The sequence below is a fragment of the Triplophysa rosa genome, unplaced genomic scaffold, assembly GCF_024868665.1.
Source record: "Triplophysa rosa unplaced genomic scaffold, Trosa_1v2 scaffold303_ERROPOS151566+, whole genome shotgun sequence".
Taxonomy (NCBI): domain Eukaryota; kingdom Metazoa; phylum Chordata; class Actinopteri; order Cypriniformes; family Nemacheilidae; genus Triplophysa; species Triplophysa rosa.
Window position 1 is genome coordinate 28,389 of NW_026634325.1, and position 15,532 is coordinate 43,920.

Genomic DNA, 15,532 nt, shown 5'->3' on the forward strand with positions numbered 1-15,532 from the left:
AGACTATGGTGGGACATCAAAAATAACAAACATGGGAGGGGGGGTGGGGCCAAACAAGGGCCCATAGGGGGCAGTCCATGGGGGTGGGGAGAAGTCCCAGTCCCCAGCTGCGCTCGAGGGCACGGAGTCCTGGTGGACTTAGGGGGAGTCCTGGGGGGGACAGTCTTTGGCCCTGGGAGTTTCCCAGGGGTCGGCTTGGCTGCCGCACCGGGGACCGGCTGGAACGCCGGCTGGACAGGGCTTGATGCCGGCTGGAAGGCCGGCTGGACAGGGCTTGACGCCGGCTGGATAGGGCTTGACGCCGGCTGGATCACCGGCTGGGATGCCGGCTGGATCACCGGACTGGACGCCGGCTGGATCACCGGACTGGACACCGGACTGGATGCCGGACTGGACTCCGGCTGCACCACCGGACGGGATGCCGGCTGCACCGGACTGGACACGGGACTGGACTGGACATGGGACTGGACACGGGACTGGACGCCGGCTGCACCGGACTGGACGCCGGCCGCACCGGACTGGACGCCGGCCGCACCGGACTGGATGCCGGCTGCACCGGACTGGATGCCGGCTGCACCGGCATGGACGCTCCTCCACTGCGCCTCTCCCTCCTTCTCTGCACCATCGGATCCATAGCCTACCTTGGCGAATCCGTGGGGACCGGAGGGAGTTCTGCAGCGGAGGAGTCAGCCGACGTCATCCCCGGATCCCCCCTCCCCGCCCGCTACCAGCGCCACCAGAGTGAACGGAGACCGTGGAGCTCAAGCCGGAGGGTACTGAGTCCCCCCGAGCAGCGGCAGTCAGGTTGAGGCCCTCCGGCGTGATCGACCTCGAGGTGGAAGTCCCACGTGGAACCCCACCCCCGGGACCGTCCCGGTTGGCCACGAATCTGACCATTGCCGCGAACCCTAGGGGACCCAGCAGCCTCTTCTCAGACGGGGTGAGGCGCTGAGTGAGGCAGCAGTTGAAGATCGTCTTCAACTCTGCCTCGTTGAACTCAGTCGCCTCAGCCACCGCCGAGAATGCCCCGCCGAACTCCCGGTTCCCGTAGTTCCCCTGGCGGAAACCTAGCAGCAAGCGGGCTAGGGCGGACCGTGAGGACGACGCCGTGCCGTCCATCATGCTGCCCGCTGGGTTCTGATTGTGGTCGGTCATTCTGTCACGGTACGGCATGGACTGTGGCAGGAAAGAACCCAAATGCAGGCAGCGGTAAGGGGTAACAAAAACAAGACTTTAATAATACAACACAAACTCCCGCAATGGGGAAAACAGGGAAACAGGATAATAAAATAAGAATTGGACGAAGACTCACTAACTCTAAACTAAGCAACACTTGACATACACTAAAATAAGAAACTTACTATAACCGACGAAACAGGCAATAATAGCAACATTCGACATCAGCACACAGAACGCATGGACACCACGCACATACAATGACCGACACAGGACAATGAAACATGAGGGTATTATATAGGGAATACAAACGAGGGATAATTAACACAGGGCAGGTGTGGGTAATAAAACACTCAGGGAAAGATAACAAGGAAACGAGATGGCGGGAACAAAGTCGCGGACCGGAGAGAAAGAGTATGGAAGGCCGAAAGGACAATAATCTCTCCACATAAAACCTAAGGCTTTGTCATGGCTCTGCTACAAGACCAAGAATAAACATGACATGAAGAAGCAGAGTCATGACAACTTCGCCAAGTTTAACTTAAATGTAGCCTACTGTCCACCAGTGAATACGTATCTAACGACAGACAAAGTGACAGTCAAATTCCATTGTCTGAGAAGAAATAACTATTAATATTTATGGACAGCATGAACATTTGAACAACAATGGCGAGAGCACTGTACAGACTGTTCAGACGAAAAACTAAAGCATATATCAAAGGTAACTGCAAACTACATGACACAATCAGCGGGTTAAAGGTAAAACACGAAGCACAAACATAACAACAACAACAACATGTTAAATTCGTCTGTGGAATGGGTAAACGGGACTTAAAACACACAGCAGGAAGCTTTCTATGCCACTGCGAGAACCACAGCTGGCACAGAAACCTCACTTTTTTCTCTTAATACTTTTCTTATACGACAGGGGTGTTAAATACGATGAAGCAAACACGTCTGTCTTCCTCTCGCTCTCGGAAAACTGTATATGCAGGCTCAAGCAATGCCTTCAGATGAGATGCGTAAGAAATTAGTCCTACCAGCAAGTGCATTCCGGGACAAATACCATACAAATGTCTTGAGATAAAACATCGTAACAACGTCTTGTGGTGTTGTGACCGTGGTATAAGCGGAATAATGGCCGCATTACCACATCGGGGTGTGCATTAACTTTCGATAATTGAACGGCCCGTCGTCAATTATTCCTTACGTAAACCATCAACATCTGGCAAGTGTTTCCCGAACAAAGACGTAACTCGATGCTCAACCACCATAGTATGATGCATCTTCATCCCCCATTGACTCCCATAGTATTTATCTTCCCTACTATGGCAGTAAATGGGGGATGAGATCTGCTTGGTTACTGACATTCTTCCAAATATCTTCCTTTGTGTTTAGCCGAACAAAGACATTTATACAGGTTTGAAATCTCAGATCCTAGGGATTGCACGTACTCTGATACAAATGTATAGTATAATGCAATTCAAGTCGCTTTGGATAAAAGCGTCTGCCAAATGCGTGAATGTGAATGTAATGGCCTCATGACAGCCAATGTCAAAACCAACCACATGACAGTTTTATGTAATGTTAACCCATGAAGCTACTTAGTTTCTTAAATTTGATTATTATTCTGCTATGTCATGTTTATGTTGTCTTGGTAATGTCAAGTTGTCCTGAAAAAGACACTGACAGGTTATGATGTATTGCTTTATGTCAAGTTGTCATAACAAAGACATCTCAAACAATGTCATCTTTGCATTAAAAATTACATAAATGAGCGAATGACACTTAATGACAGTTGTCATAAACATGCATAAAATCTCCTTCATATTCATGACATTTGTCATGTCATGATTATAAAGGTGTCATGTCAGTCTTATGAACACCCCGTCAAATAAAGTGTTACCAAAACATTGGACACCACTTACATGCTTTAAAGGTAAAAGTGTTACTTTTTCCTGTCAATCCATGTGGATTTTGTCTGTAAAGAATGCACTGTTGCATTAATTGAGCGTGAGCAGCACAGCAAAAATAGACCCTGCGCCGAAATGATCGCTGCACTGCTGCTTACACACCGCTTCTGCTCTGCGAGCCTGTGATGCTTACGCGTGCGGTATGAATGCTCTCATCTGTTAACATGTGCGCCGAAACAAATACACGCTGCTTACGCACTGCTGATGCGTGCTGTGTGAAACACCAGTAAGAATTACTTTCAGAGTCAAAGTGAAATTCAAAGTCGATATTTTTGCTTTCTTAGTAAGTGCTCTCTTTCTCTCTCTCTCTCTCTCTCTGTTTGTAGTGGGTGCTTCTTTTGGCATTTGTTGGGCAAATCCAAGGCCAAGCACTACGTTTTACCATCCGAGAGGAGCAAGAAGTGGGCATCAAGATTGGAAGTCTAAGCACAAACTACTCGGCTCCATATCAGCTCCTCAATGAGAAGTACATCTGGGTGAATGAGAGCACAGGAGACCTGTTCACTACAGAACGCATAGACCGAGAGATATTGTGTCCTTCAGAGACCCCTGGCAACTGTGATATTTCATTTTATGCACTCGTGAGTCCTGAATCTGAAGTAGTAAAGATAGTCGTCACGGTAGAAGATATTAATGACAACGTTCCTTACTTTCAACAAAGTGAGATTTACTTAAGCATACCTGAAGATGCACCCATTGGGAGTGCTTTCCCACTGGATGATCAAGCACAGGATGAAGACGCTGGTAACAATGGAATGATACTTTACCATTTAGAAAGCTCTGGTGGATTTTTTGGCATCACACGAGATGGTGATCAACTTCAGTTGATGGTAGAAAAGGATCTAGACCGTGAAACGTTAGAAAATCATTCCTTGATTCTTGTTGCTATAGATGAAGGCTTAGTACCACTTAGCGCTACAGCTAATCTCACGGTCACTGTAACCGATGTTAATGACAATTGTCCAGAGTTTGACTCTGATAGCCCTGGCACTGCCACTGTGCCAGTATTAGGAATTAAGGGCTCACCGGTGGCACAGCTTAAAGCCAAGGACAAAGACGCAGGCCAAAATGGCCAGATCACATTCTCTTTTAGCCCTCAGATTTCAGACAGGGCCAAAACACTCTTTCACATGGAGAGTCACACAGGCCTGATCAGCTTAGCTGTTGATGTGAGGCTTGACAGTCCTGAGGAGCACATGTTGAAAGTTGTGGCCAATAGCCCGCTTTGCTCCCCTGTGCAAGCTCATTTAGCTGTATACATTGAGCCCGTGGCTCACCTAGAGCCGGCCATAAAGATCAAGTTTGTCGCAGATCATAAAAACCAAGTGGTCATGTTACCGGAGAGTAAGAACTCCACTGTCTTGGCGCTTTTGGAGCTGAAAGACACCCCTGCTGGAAAAAGCTTTTTGTCCTTAGAAGAGGATAGCACAATATTTTCTTTAAAAGCACAAGCAGGCGGCTATTTACTTAAAACATCAAAACCTCTTGACTACGAGACTTGCAGCGAATATGATATTACCATTGTTATCGTTGATGCTCAAAGCACACACTTGCTTGGAAGAGAAGTGATCAAAGTGGTGGTTGAAGATGTAAATGATAATGCTCCAAAATTTGAACAAGCTCGCTATGAAACCACAATCATGGAGAACAACGATCCTGGGTTTTTTCTGTGTAAAGTAACAGCTACTGACGCAGACAGCGGTGAGTTTGGCAAAGTCAGGTACTCCCTTTTAAACACGGGCCCTTTCAGAATTAATGAAGAATCAGGTGTGATAACAGTTTTCAAGTCTTTAGATAGAGAACAGGAGGAAAAACATAGGCTAACCGTGCATGCCTGGGACGGAGGCGTTCCTCCTCAAGAGGACTTTGCTACACTGTGCGTAACCGTATTAGACATGAATGACAATCCTCCTACTTTTCCAACCCCTCACTTCTCTTTTTTTGTGTCCGAGAGTATTTTACAGCTTTCCAAAGTTGGGAACGTCCCAGTAAGTGATGCTGATAAAGGAGACAACGGAAGAGTAGTGAATGTGCATATCTTAAATGACAATGTCCCTTTTGCTATAGATATTTTTCAGGGATGTCTTCGTAGTACAGCTGAAGTTGACCGTGAAATTCAAGGCCGCTACGAGCTACTGGTTGTTGCCATTGATGGTGGAAGTCCTTCCCTTTCCACCACTGTGCGAATAACGGTTTTTGTGGAGGATGTCAATGATAATCGACCCCGGGTCATCCTTCCAAGCAGCAATCTCTCGTGTCTGACCATTACTCCATCCACCAGAGCAGGGAGCTTGGTGACAAAGATCTACGCCATCGATGAGGACTCAGGAATGAACTCGGACATCACTTACCAGATTGTTGCGAGCCTACCTGCTCACCACAGTCCCTTCCAGATTGACAAATGGTCCGGGAACATCAGCCTGGGCCAGAGCCTGCGAGGTGAGGACTACGGCATGCACCACCTTTTCATAGTTGTGTGTGATGGAGGAAAGCCAGATCCACTGCAGACTGGAGTCTGGGTCAACCTGCTTGTCAACGAGAGTTTGGGAAAATGTCATGTGAAGGACGTTCCAAAATACTTGCTGGCGACGCTTCCCCCTTCAGCACTGTCCTCGAACAGAGACTGCAGATGTGAATCAAATGGCTGGCTTTTGTTTCTGTGTGCTTTGGGCCTAATACTTCTCTCAGTCTGTGTTCTTCTGGCGGCTGTAGGGGTGTTTATTAAACACAGAGGCACAAGAAGAAAAGTAGACAAGAAGAGTGCTTGGGTAAACCGGCATGAACTGAAACCTTTAAACCAAAAGAACCAGATATACAGTATATCCTCAAAAAACAAAAAAACACAAATAAATGAACTGCTTACATAGCCATTTGTTGTTAATCACTTCATTTTTCTCAGGTGAAGCTTCAGCCTTTAACTTGTGAAAGACTGATGTATCGCCAGTCTTACTGTATAGTGCACATTAACTGATGTAAAACATGAATTGTGCAAATTGGCTTTAAGGCCAGCTTTGTATTGCAACTGCGTTGTGATGTTATTAGTATTAATAGCCTACTGATTACAATGCCTGCTCATCTTTATCTGCCATTGTGTAAAACCTGTTCAGGTATTGTTTTCTCAAGAAGAAATAATGTTGGTCATGCTATCAAAGTCTGAAAAACTTTGGAAAAGGGACAGTTCTGTAAATAAAGATCTTTTAGAGCCATACATATTTTATACTGTGGTAAAATCCAAATTCCAATCTAAAGTCATGTACAGTGTACAAGTGCAAACTTTGCATGGAGTTTGAAACCCACAGAAAACTACATTCTCACATTTCAATGAAACCATATTACATTTCAGTGCCATCTCATGTAACCAGGTTTCATCTGATATCCCCGCTTCTGTAAGCGCTTACAAATGGATCAGACATTCACTACCTTTGTAAAATCCAATTTAATCCAGTTATCATTACTTACAAAAAAACATGCGAACAGTCTACCATAAAAAGTGAAATAGGAATAGTATGTTAACAAAGTGTTGAGTTTCTTGTTGCTTTTAGGGATTAAAATGCTGTATGAATTTAAACTACTGAATAAATTGTGCATAATCTGCATAAAACACCCAACAATGGTGAAAATGCTACAAAAAGCCACATGCTGTGATGCATGCTGAGTGTCATCATAATGCAAAACTCATCCATGACTCCCAGCATGCATTGCAGTTATCTGACTTATTTGGTTGACTGTCATCATTGTTGAGGTTTGTAAAACAATATGTATATACCGTAATAAATAATTATACAACAGCAGCATATTAAATGAAAGGGTTTATTTGGGAAAATGTCATTATTATGTAGCATTACAGTGAATTTGCATAATTCAATTCAATTTGATTTATATAGCGCTTTTCACAATGTGCATTGTTCCAAAGAAGCTTTACAGGAGCAAATAAGAAAAACACAGAAAGGTAAAACACAGCACAGTGCATGGTGTTTATAGACCAAGCAAGATCATTATAATAAATAATATCTAATAAATAAATGAATAAATAAATAAATGCAGTCTCCCGGTGAGCAAGCCAACACTGCACTGCTCTGCTGTGGCGAGGAACCCAAACTCCAATGATGAATAATGGAGAAAAAAAACCTCGGGAGAAACCAGTCTCAGCCGGGAGGGCCAGATCTCCTCTGACGTGTCATAGCTGCACTCAGTGACCCCGACCAAAGCCACCGAGCAATGTCCACGAAGAACAAGGAGAGCCCATGAGCCGCGACCCAGGAAGCCCCACCCGCCGAAACCGTGCAGGTCCAACCCGGTCCCATTCCGTGATCAACAACAGACAACAGAGGGACAACCAGGGAAAAGTAGTAATGGCATAATTAACTTTATTCCTCTGTTGTCCGACATCGACCACAAAACAAGACCTATCAGACCAGACCCACACAGTCCCAACAAATGAAACGCCCCGAACCACAACCAACAAGCCCCCCCACTCCCTACAACACCCACCCAGCTACCTCCAATCAAAGTCACTGAGTGCAGCTATAACTTCAAACTGCTGTCATGTGATGTAAGTTTAGCATTAAATACCAAGTATTGTAAATTTAGCATTTATGTGACAGGTAGTCCGTCTTTGCTCTCGGTTGGGGATGGAATTGACTGAGCTGGGCCGGTCAGATGGTCGCCTTTTTCTTGGGTGGTGATGGAATTGCCTTGGATGGAGCTCGGATGGTCAGTCAGTCCGCTGGCTCTCGCAGGAGGATGGCACGGGATTTTCCGATGTAGCTGGCGTAATCTCTAGTTGTGGATGGGCATATGACGTTCATCTGGGCCTGGCGGAATCTCTCCCTACCTCGGGATGGGCATCCCGAGGCGAGGGCAGAAAGAGAATAATTAGCGTAGCTGCTGTTCATTACCTATGTATTAGTGAATGCTTGGCTGAAAAGATGTGTCTTTAATCTAGATTTAAATAGGGAGAGTGTGTCTGAATAGTATCGGGGAGGCTATTCCAGAGTTTAGGTGCTACGTATGAGAAAGCTCCGCCCCCTTTGGTGGATTTAGTTATTCTAGGTGTTATCAAAAGTCTGGAGTTTTGAGATCTTAGAGAGCATGATGGGTTGTAGTGTGGTAGAAGCTCTGTTATGTAGGTAGGGGCTAAACCGTTTAAGACTTTATAAGTGATTAAAAAACTTTAAAGTCAATACGATACTTAATGCGTAACCAGTGAAGGGCTGATAACATTGGGGTTATGTGATCGTATTTTCTGGACCTGGTTAGAACTCTGGCAGCTGCATTCTGAACTAACTGTAGTTTGTTTATTGATGCTGCAGGACAACCACTAAGCAGTGCATTACAGTAGTCAAGTCTTGAGGTCACAAATGCATTAATAAGCTTCTCTGCGTCAGCCACACATAAAATATTTCGCAATTTGGCAACATTTCTAAGGTGGAAGAAGGCTGTTTTTGTGACATTTGAGATGTGATTTTTAAATGACAGGTTGCTGTCTAATATAACGCCAAGGTCTTTAACTGTATTTGTTGGAGTAACAGTGCAGCCTTCAATTTGCAGGTCATAATCCGAAATATTCTGCTCACGTGTCTTTGGTCCGATAAGTAATATTTCTGTTTTATTAGAATTTAAAAGAAGGAAATTACAAGTCATCCAATGCTTTATATCGTCGATGCACTCTGCCAATTTGGATAGTTGGAAGGAATCATCTGGTCTTGATGAGATATATAGCTGAGTATCATCTGCATAACAGTGGAAGCTAATTCCATGTTTTCTAATAATGTTTCCAAGGGGCAGCATGTATATGGAGAATAGCAAGGGTCCTAAAACCGATCCCTGAGGTAATCCATAATTTACTTGCGTTAGATTTGATGATTCCCCATTTAAATGGACAAATTGATGTCTGTCTGATAAGTAAGATCTGAACCATTGTAGTGCCTGTCCCTGAATACCGGTATAATTGTGTAAGCGATCTAGAAGTATTTTATGGTCTACAGTATCGAACGCAGCACTAAGGTCGAGCAGGACTAGGAGTGAGATGTTACCTTTATCTGATGCTATAAGCAGGTCGTTTGTAATTTTAACGAGCGCAGTTTCAGTACTATGATGCGGTCTAAAGCCTGACTGGAATTTTTCGTGTATGTCATTATTTTGTAAGAAAGAGCACAACTGAGTGGACACTACTTTTTCTAGTATTTTAGACAGGTAAGGGAGATTTGAAATCGGTCTATAGTTTCCTAGTTCATTGGGGTCTAAGTTTGGTTTCTTGATAAGAGGCTTAATGACGGCCAGTTTAAAGGCTCCTGGGACATGGCCTAGATTAATTGACGAGTTGATAATGTTATAAATGGGCTCAATTGCAACGGGTAATAACTCTTTTAATAATTTAGTTGGTATGGGGTCTAATAAGCAAGTTGTAGGTTTAGATGTTGCAATAAGTTTAATTAAATCTTCCTGTTTTATAGGTGAAAAACACTGTAGCCTTTCTTTTGGGGCGATGGTTGGTACTAATTTATAGGACAGACTTGGAGGTTGAGTTTTTACTATTTTGTCTCGTATGTTTTCGATTTTCTCTGTAAAAAAATTCATGAAATCATTGCTACCAAGGTGCGGCGGAATACCCAGGTCAGGTGAAGTCTGTTTATTTGTTAGTTTAGCAACTGTACTAAATAAAAACCTTGGATTGTTTTTGTTAGTTTCTATGAGGTTACGGAGGTGCTCAGCCTTTGCTGCTTTTAGTGCCTTTTTATAACAGTTTGCACTCTCTTTCCACGCAATTTTAAAGACCTCTAATTGGGTTTGTTTCCATTTGCGCTCCAGTTTACGTGTTTCTCTTTTAAGGGCGCGAGTGGTGCTATTGTACCATGGTGCTGCGTTTTTCTCATTAATCTTTTTTGACTTCATAGGTGCGACAGCTTCTAATGTATTAGAGAAAATAGTGCCCAATTTGCTGGTCATGTCATCGAGCGATTCTATATTTATTGGTATGGTTATTAAAGGAGTCAGATCTGGCAAGCTCTTTGTGAAACTATCTTTAGTAGTCGAGGTAATTGTTCTACCCTGTCGATAACGAGTTAAACGGCTGATTTCTGCAGTGCGCAGTGTACATGTTATAAGATAGTGATCAGTGACATCGTCGCTTTGAGGTATAATATCTATATTGGTTAGATCGGCTCCGTGAGATATAATCAAGTCTAGTGTATGATTAAATCGATGAGTGGGTCCATTGATGTGTTGTGTTACTCCAAAAGAGTGTAATAGCTCTGTAAACGCCACTGCTAATGCATCGTTAGCACTATCTACGTGGATATTAAAGTCTCCGACAATTAGTACTTTATCAACGTTAACCAATAGGTCCGATAGGAAGTCCGCAAACTCTTTCAGAAAATCAGTGTAGGGACCAGGGGGTCTATACACTGTAGCCAACGTACAAGAAAGCAAATTTTTACTATCAATTGGACAATTATGTTCAACGCAAGCATCTTCAAATGATTTAAATTTATGCTCCGTTCTCTGAGTTACAGTAAGAAAGTCTCTAAAGATTGTTGCACACCTGTTGCGACTTGGCTGCCGACTGGGAAACCGCTGGCCGGCTGGAAGGCCGGCTGGACAGGGCTTGACGCCGGCTGGAAGGCCGGCTGGACAGGGCTTGACGCCGGCTGGAAGGCCGGCTGGCTGGACAGGGCTTGACGCCGGCTGGAAGGCCGGCTGGCTGGACAGGGCTTGACGCCGGCTGGAAGGCCGGCTGGACAGGGCTTGACGCCGGCTGGATCGCCGGCTGGGACGCCGGCTGGATCGCCGGACGGGACGCCGGCTGGATCGCCGGACTGGACGCCGGCTGGATCGCCGGACTGGACGCCGGCTGGATCCCCGGACTGGACGCTGGCTGGATCACCGGACTGGACGCCGGCTGGATCACCGGACTGGACGCCGGCTGGATCACCGGACTGGACGCCGGCTGGATCATTGGCCTGGACACATGACTACACAAAAGACTTGGACACAGGACTGGACACAGGACTGGACACAGGACTGGACACCGGCTGCACCGGACTGGACATCGGCAGCACCACCGGACTGGACACCGGCTGCACCACCGGACTGGACGCCGACTGCACCACCGGACTGGACGCCGACTGCACCGGACTGGACGCCGGCTGCACCGGACTGGATGCCGGCTGCACTGGCCGGGTAGGAGTCCACGCTGCCCGCCGTTGCCTCTTCTTCTTCCGCCTAGCCACCTGGCTGGTGGTCGGGTGATGGAAGGAGGTATACGGAACGGCTGGCTCCGGCTGGGACTCCTCGGAGGTGGGTCCCCAGGACTCACGTCTCCCCCGCTTGCCACCTAGGCTTACTGGTGGCGAGGCTGCAGGGGTTGAGGAGAGCGGTGTGGCAATGCCTAAAACCCCGATCTGCAGGGTCTGACCCTCCTGTATGGCGGCTAGCGGAGATGGGTGGTAGTGACGTGTTGAGACCCTGGACTCCGGTCGGTTCATGACGTACCGCCACACGACATCGAAGTCCAGCGGTCTCAACGACCGCATCTCCGCCCGCGACAGGGGGTCCCTGAGACCGGCGTTAAAAAGCACCGCCACCTCCTCCTCCCCGAAGACATCCTCCTCTGCGGCATCCAGGAACCTATACAGATAGTCCTCGATGTCATCGTTCCCCTGACGAATGCCGCAGAGGAGGCGAGCCTGGTGGGACCGTCTCGTGCCCATGCTGCCTACTGGGTTCGTAGTGGCTGTTGGATTCTGTCACGGATGAGGTGCAAGAGAACCCAAATGCAGGCAGGCAATGGCAATGACGGGGTTAACAAGAATACTTTATTTACAAATAACAAAGGTACCAAATCAAAACACCCACGACGGGGAAAACTGAACTAAGAATGTACTGTATAAAAGATAAACACAAAAACATCCCTCAAGGGGGAAAAAACGAGAACTAAATAACACGAAGACTAACAGGCAAGACAGGCAGGAACAGGACGAGAAACTCACGGGAACCACAGACAGAGGACGTAGAACCAACACGACGAACTGCATACACAACACGTAATATTGAACAATCCAACAGCACAAGACAAAGAAACATGAGGGTATATATAGGGGAAGACAAACGAGGGATAACGAGCAAGGACAGGTGTGGAACATCAAACACTCAGGGAAAGATAACAAGGAAACGAGAGGAGTGGGGCCAATGACAAGACACTGGAGAGAACGCATATTATTGTCAAAAGAACAATAATATGTTTCTCTCCACACCTAACCAAAGACTTTGTCATGGCTCTGCTACAGGACCAAGAAAACATGACTAAATGAAGCAGAGCCATGACAGGAAGAGCCTAGGTCGCTCCCAGAACAGATCAAAATTATTAACAAAGAGCAGCTTCTGTTCAATACACCATGACATCAACCATTTATTTAGAGCAAATAGTCTACTGAACTTTTCATTCCCTCGTCGGTAGGTAGGAAGCGGCCCTGATACGTTGATCCTCGCCGTGGGCGATGCGTTGCTTACCGTCTCGATCAGACTCCTGAAGTCCCTCTTCAGGATCTCCGACTGCCTCATCCTGACGTCATTCACCCCCGCGTGCAGCACGACAGCTCCGACGTTAGCATCGTCCTTCAGGATCGCAGGTACCTGCGCAGAGACATCAAGAACACGGGCGCCAGGAAAACAATGAGTGCGCACCTTACCTTTAGTGGAGGAAGCGCGTACGTTCCGGACGATTGAGTCTCCGATGACCACAGCGTTGCATTCCGTCTCGCAGAGGGCGGCAAAGCGGTTCCTGGTCGGGATCTCGAAGACCGGTGGCGGCGGTTGGGTCATCGCTCCAGTCCTGGCTCGCGCCTTTCGCCGTGGGTGTGCCGGTGCAGGAGTGAAGTTCATTTGGGCTGACCGTGTTCTCGAAGCCTGGGCTCTGTGCAGAGAAACACGCGGAGTAGAAGTGGAAGGAGTATTAAAATCGCGATGAAAACTTACCGCGGATTTGCGAGCGTCAGCTCTGGATGTTTCCAGCGCCGTTTTACGTTCTCGCAGCCGTGTCTGCTTCTCTAGTAGATCCTGGATCTGCTTCTCCACAGCCTCCAGTTCCGACTGAAGTGCGATCGTTTCCTCATCTGCACTCAGAGGTACAAACACATCTGAAACATTAGCCATTAGTGATGTAGTAATGAGAACAGTGTGTTAAGCAGTAAGCAGGCTGGGAATGCTAACAGCCTGAGGCTAATAGCTAGTGATCTGATAAAAATAAATTATCGGTGCGTTTAAGGACGATTTTTGGTATGGGATATACTTAAGGATAAGTTTTACCCTCGGTGAATAACAATTTAAAACACAAGTCTTAAGATATAACAAGAATAAACGATGTATTAAGAATAAGTTTGAAAGAGCTCCGACTCAAACCACGCGCTCTCAGCAAACAGGAAGTGGTTTATAATGATTGCTGAGTTGGTAAATTTACCGAATAGCCGTAAACATATGGGTTCTAAAAGCATTGCATTATAAATATACAATGCCTTGCAAAAGTATTAATCCCCCTTCATTTTATTCACATTTTGTTATGTTGCTGCCTTATCTTAACTACTTTAAATTTAAAAAATCTACATGAATGTACACTCCATGCACAATAATGACAAAACAAAATAAAAACTGATTTGTGACAACTTTGTACTAAGAATAAAAAACTGAAATAAGTACATTGCCTAAGTATTCATAACCTTAACTCAGTAGTTGTTTAAATCACCTTTAGAGATCTTTTTGGGTATGATGTGACAAGTTTTACCCATCTGAATTTGTCAATTTTCTGCCATTCTTCTCCTCAGATCCTCTCAAACTCTGTCAGGTTGGATGGAAATCATCAGTAGACAGACATTTTCAGGTTTAAACAGAGATGTATAAAGCACTAGCTAGGCCACTCAAGGACATAGACAGAGTTGTCCATAAGCCACTCTTGAATTGTTTTAGCTGTGTGCTTAGGATCATTGTCATGATGGAGAATGAACCTTCTGCCCTGTCTGAGGTTCTGAATGTTCTGTGCTAGGTTTTCGTGATCATCATCTCTGTATTTTGTGCCATTGAGCTTTTCTTCTACTCTTACAAATGCTTCAGTCCCTGCAGCTGAAAAACACCCCACACTATGATGCTGTTTCCACCACACTTTACTGTTGAGATGGTATTGTCTGGAGAGAACAAGGCACTGCTCAACACCTGTACATGATGCATGGAACTGAGATTCATTAGACAAGAGAATCTTGTTTCTGACCGTTTGAAAGATTCGTTGAAGTACGTTTTTGCATATTTCACGTTTTCATGTGTCTTCACTGAGCAAAGGCTCGAGTCTGGATACTCGGCCATAAAGCCCAGATTGGTGGAGTGTTGCAGTGATGTTTGTCCTTCTGTAAGTTTCTCCCATCTCCATATATGATCATGGAGCTCAACCAGAGTGATCATCAGCTTCTCGGTCACCGCTCTAACCAAGACCCTTCTCCATCGATGGCTCAGTTTGGACAGGAGGTCAGCTCAAGTAAGAGATCTGGGCCCGTATTCATGAAAAATCTTAGCGCAAAGAGTTGCTCCTAGTGACAAAATTCTATGAAAATTCTTAGAAATGTGGGCGTTTCCCCTTAAAATGACAGAAAAGGTTCTAGTAAAGAAAGAAGTAATTCATAAAGTATCTTAACCCTTAAAAGAGCTCTTAAGGTCCAAAATGTTAGGAGTAGCGAGATGGACTTTTAAGAGACTTAAGAGTTTCTTTAGCAGCAAAGAAAATGTACGAAACACGAAAAGTGAGAAGAAATGTGTTGCAATGCAATTTCCATATTATTTTTATGGTTTATCCGATTTTTTTAATTGTTTTTTTGTGTGTGTTCAACTTTTGTTTATCTTGGTTTTGGTTTTCTTGTGTAGCTGCTTTGATGCAATGCAAATTGTAAAAGCGCTTTGAAATAAAATGTCATTGAATTGAATGACAGTGAGTTAATAAGACACAACACGTTAGATGTTGTGACCGATGCTATTAGAGACACGCTAACATCTCCAAAACAGCACGACATTAACATATTTAGCAACTGGAGAAATGCAGCAGAGATGATTTGGTTCTGTCACAACCTTCTATAGTGATCACACAAACAATTACAGCACTTACAGAAACTTATTGTGTCGCTGTTCATTTTCTATCAAATACGTTGACATATATATACACTGTAAAAAAATTCCTGTAAAATTTACAGTAAATTACTGGCAGCACGTTGTTTAAATTTTACAGCCACAGTACTGTAATTTAATTTACAGGCATTTACTGTAATGGCACAATACAGGAAATAAATGTACTTTTTAATGATAACAGTATAATGCTGTATTTTTTTCAGCAAATTGCTAGATTTTAATTG

General features: G+C 45.1%; 2 protein-coding genes across 2 annotated transcripts in view; one reads left to right on the top strand and one right to left on the bottom strand.

The window, feature by feature from the left end:
• The window catches only part of pcdh20 (protocadherin 20), a 28,135-nt gene extending 21,629 nt beyond the window's left edge, over positions 1-6,506 (top strand). The window contains exon 2 of the mRNA XM_057327858.1: positions 3,476-6,506. Within this exon, the coding sequence (XP_057183841.1) occupies positions 3,476-6,016 (2,541 nt within the window). The 3' untranslated portion in view covers positions 6,017-6,506. The remainder of the gene's footprint in view (positions 1-3,475) is intronic.
• A 4,616-nt stretch (positions 6,507-11,122) lies between these two features.
• LOC130550407 (uncharacterized) lies at positions 11,123-13,223 on the bottom strand. Its single transcript, XM_057327864.1, has 2 exons — positions 13,125-13,223; positions 11,123-12,782 (listed from the first exon to the last, which is right to left on the bottom strand). Exon 2 carries the CDS (start codon positions 11,858-11,860, stop codon positions 11,123-11,125), a length of 738 nt encoding a protein of 245 aa, XP_057183847.1. The 5' UTR covers positions 11,861-12,782; positions 13,125-13,223.
• Positions 13,224-15,532: the final 2,309 nt, after the last annotated feature.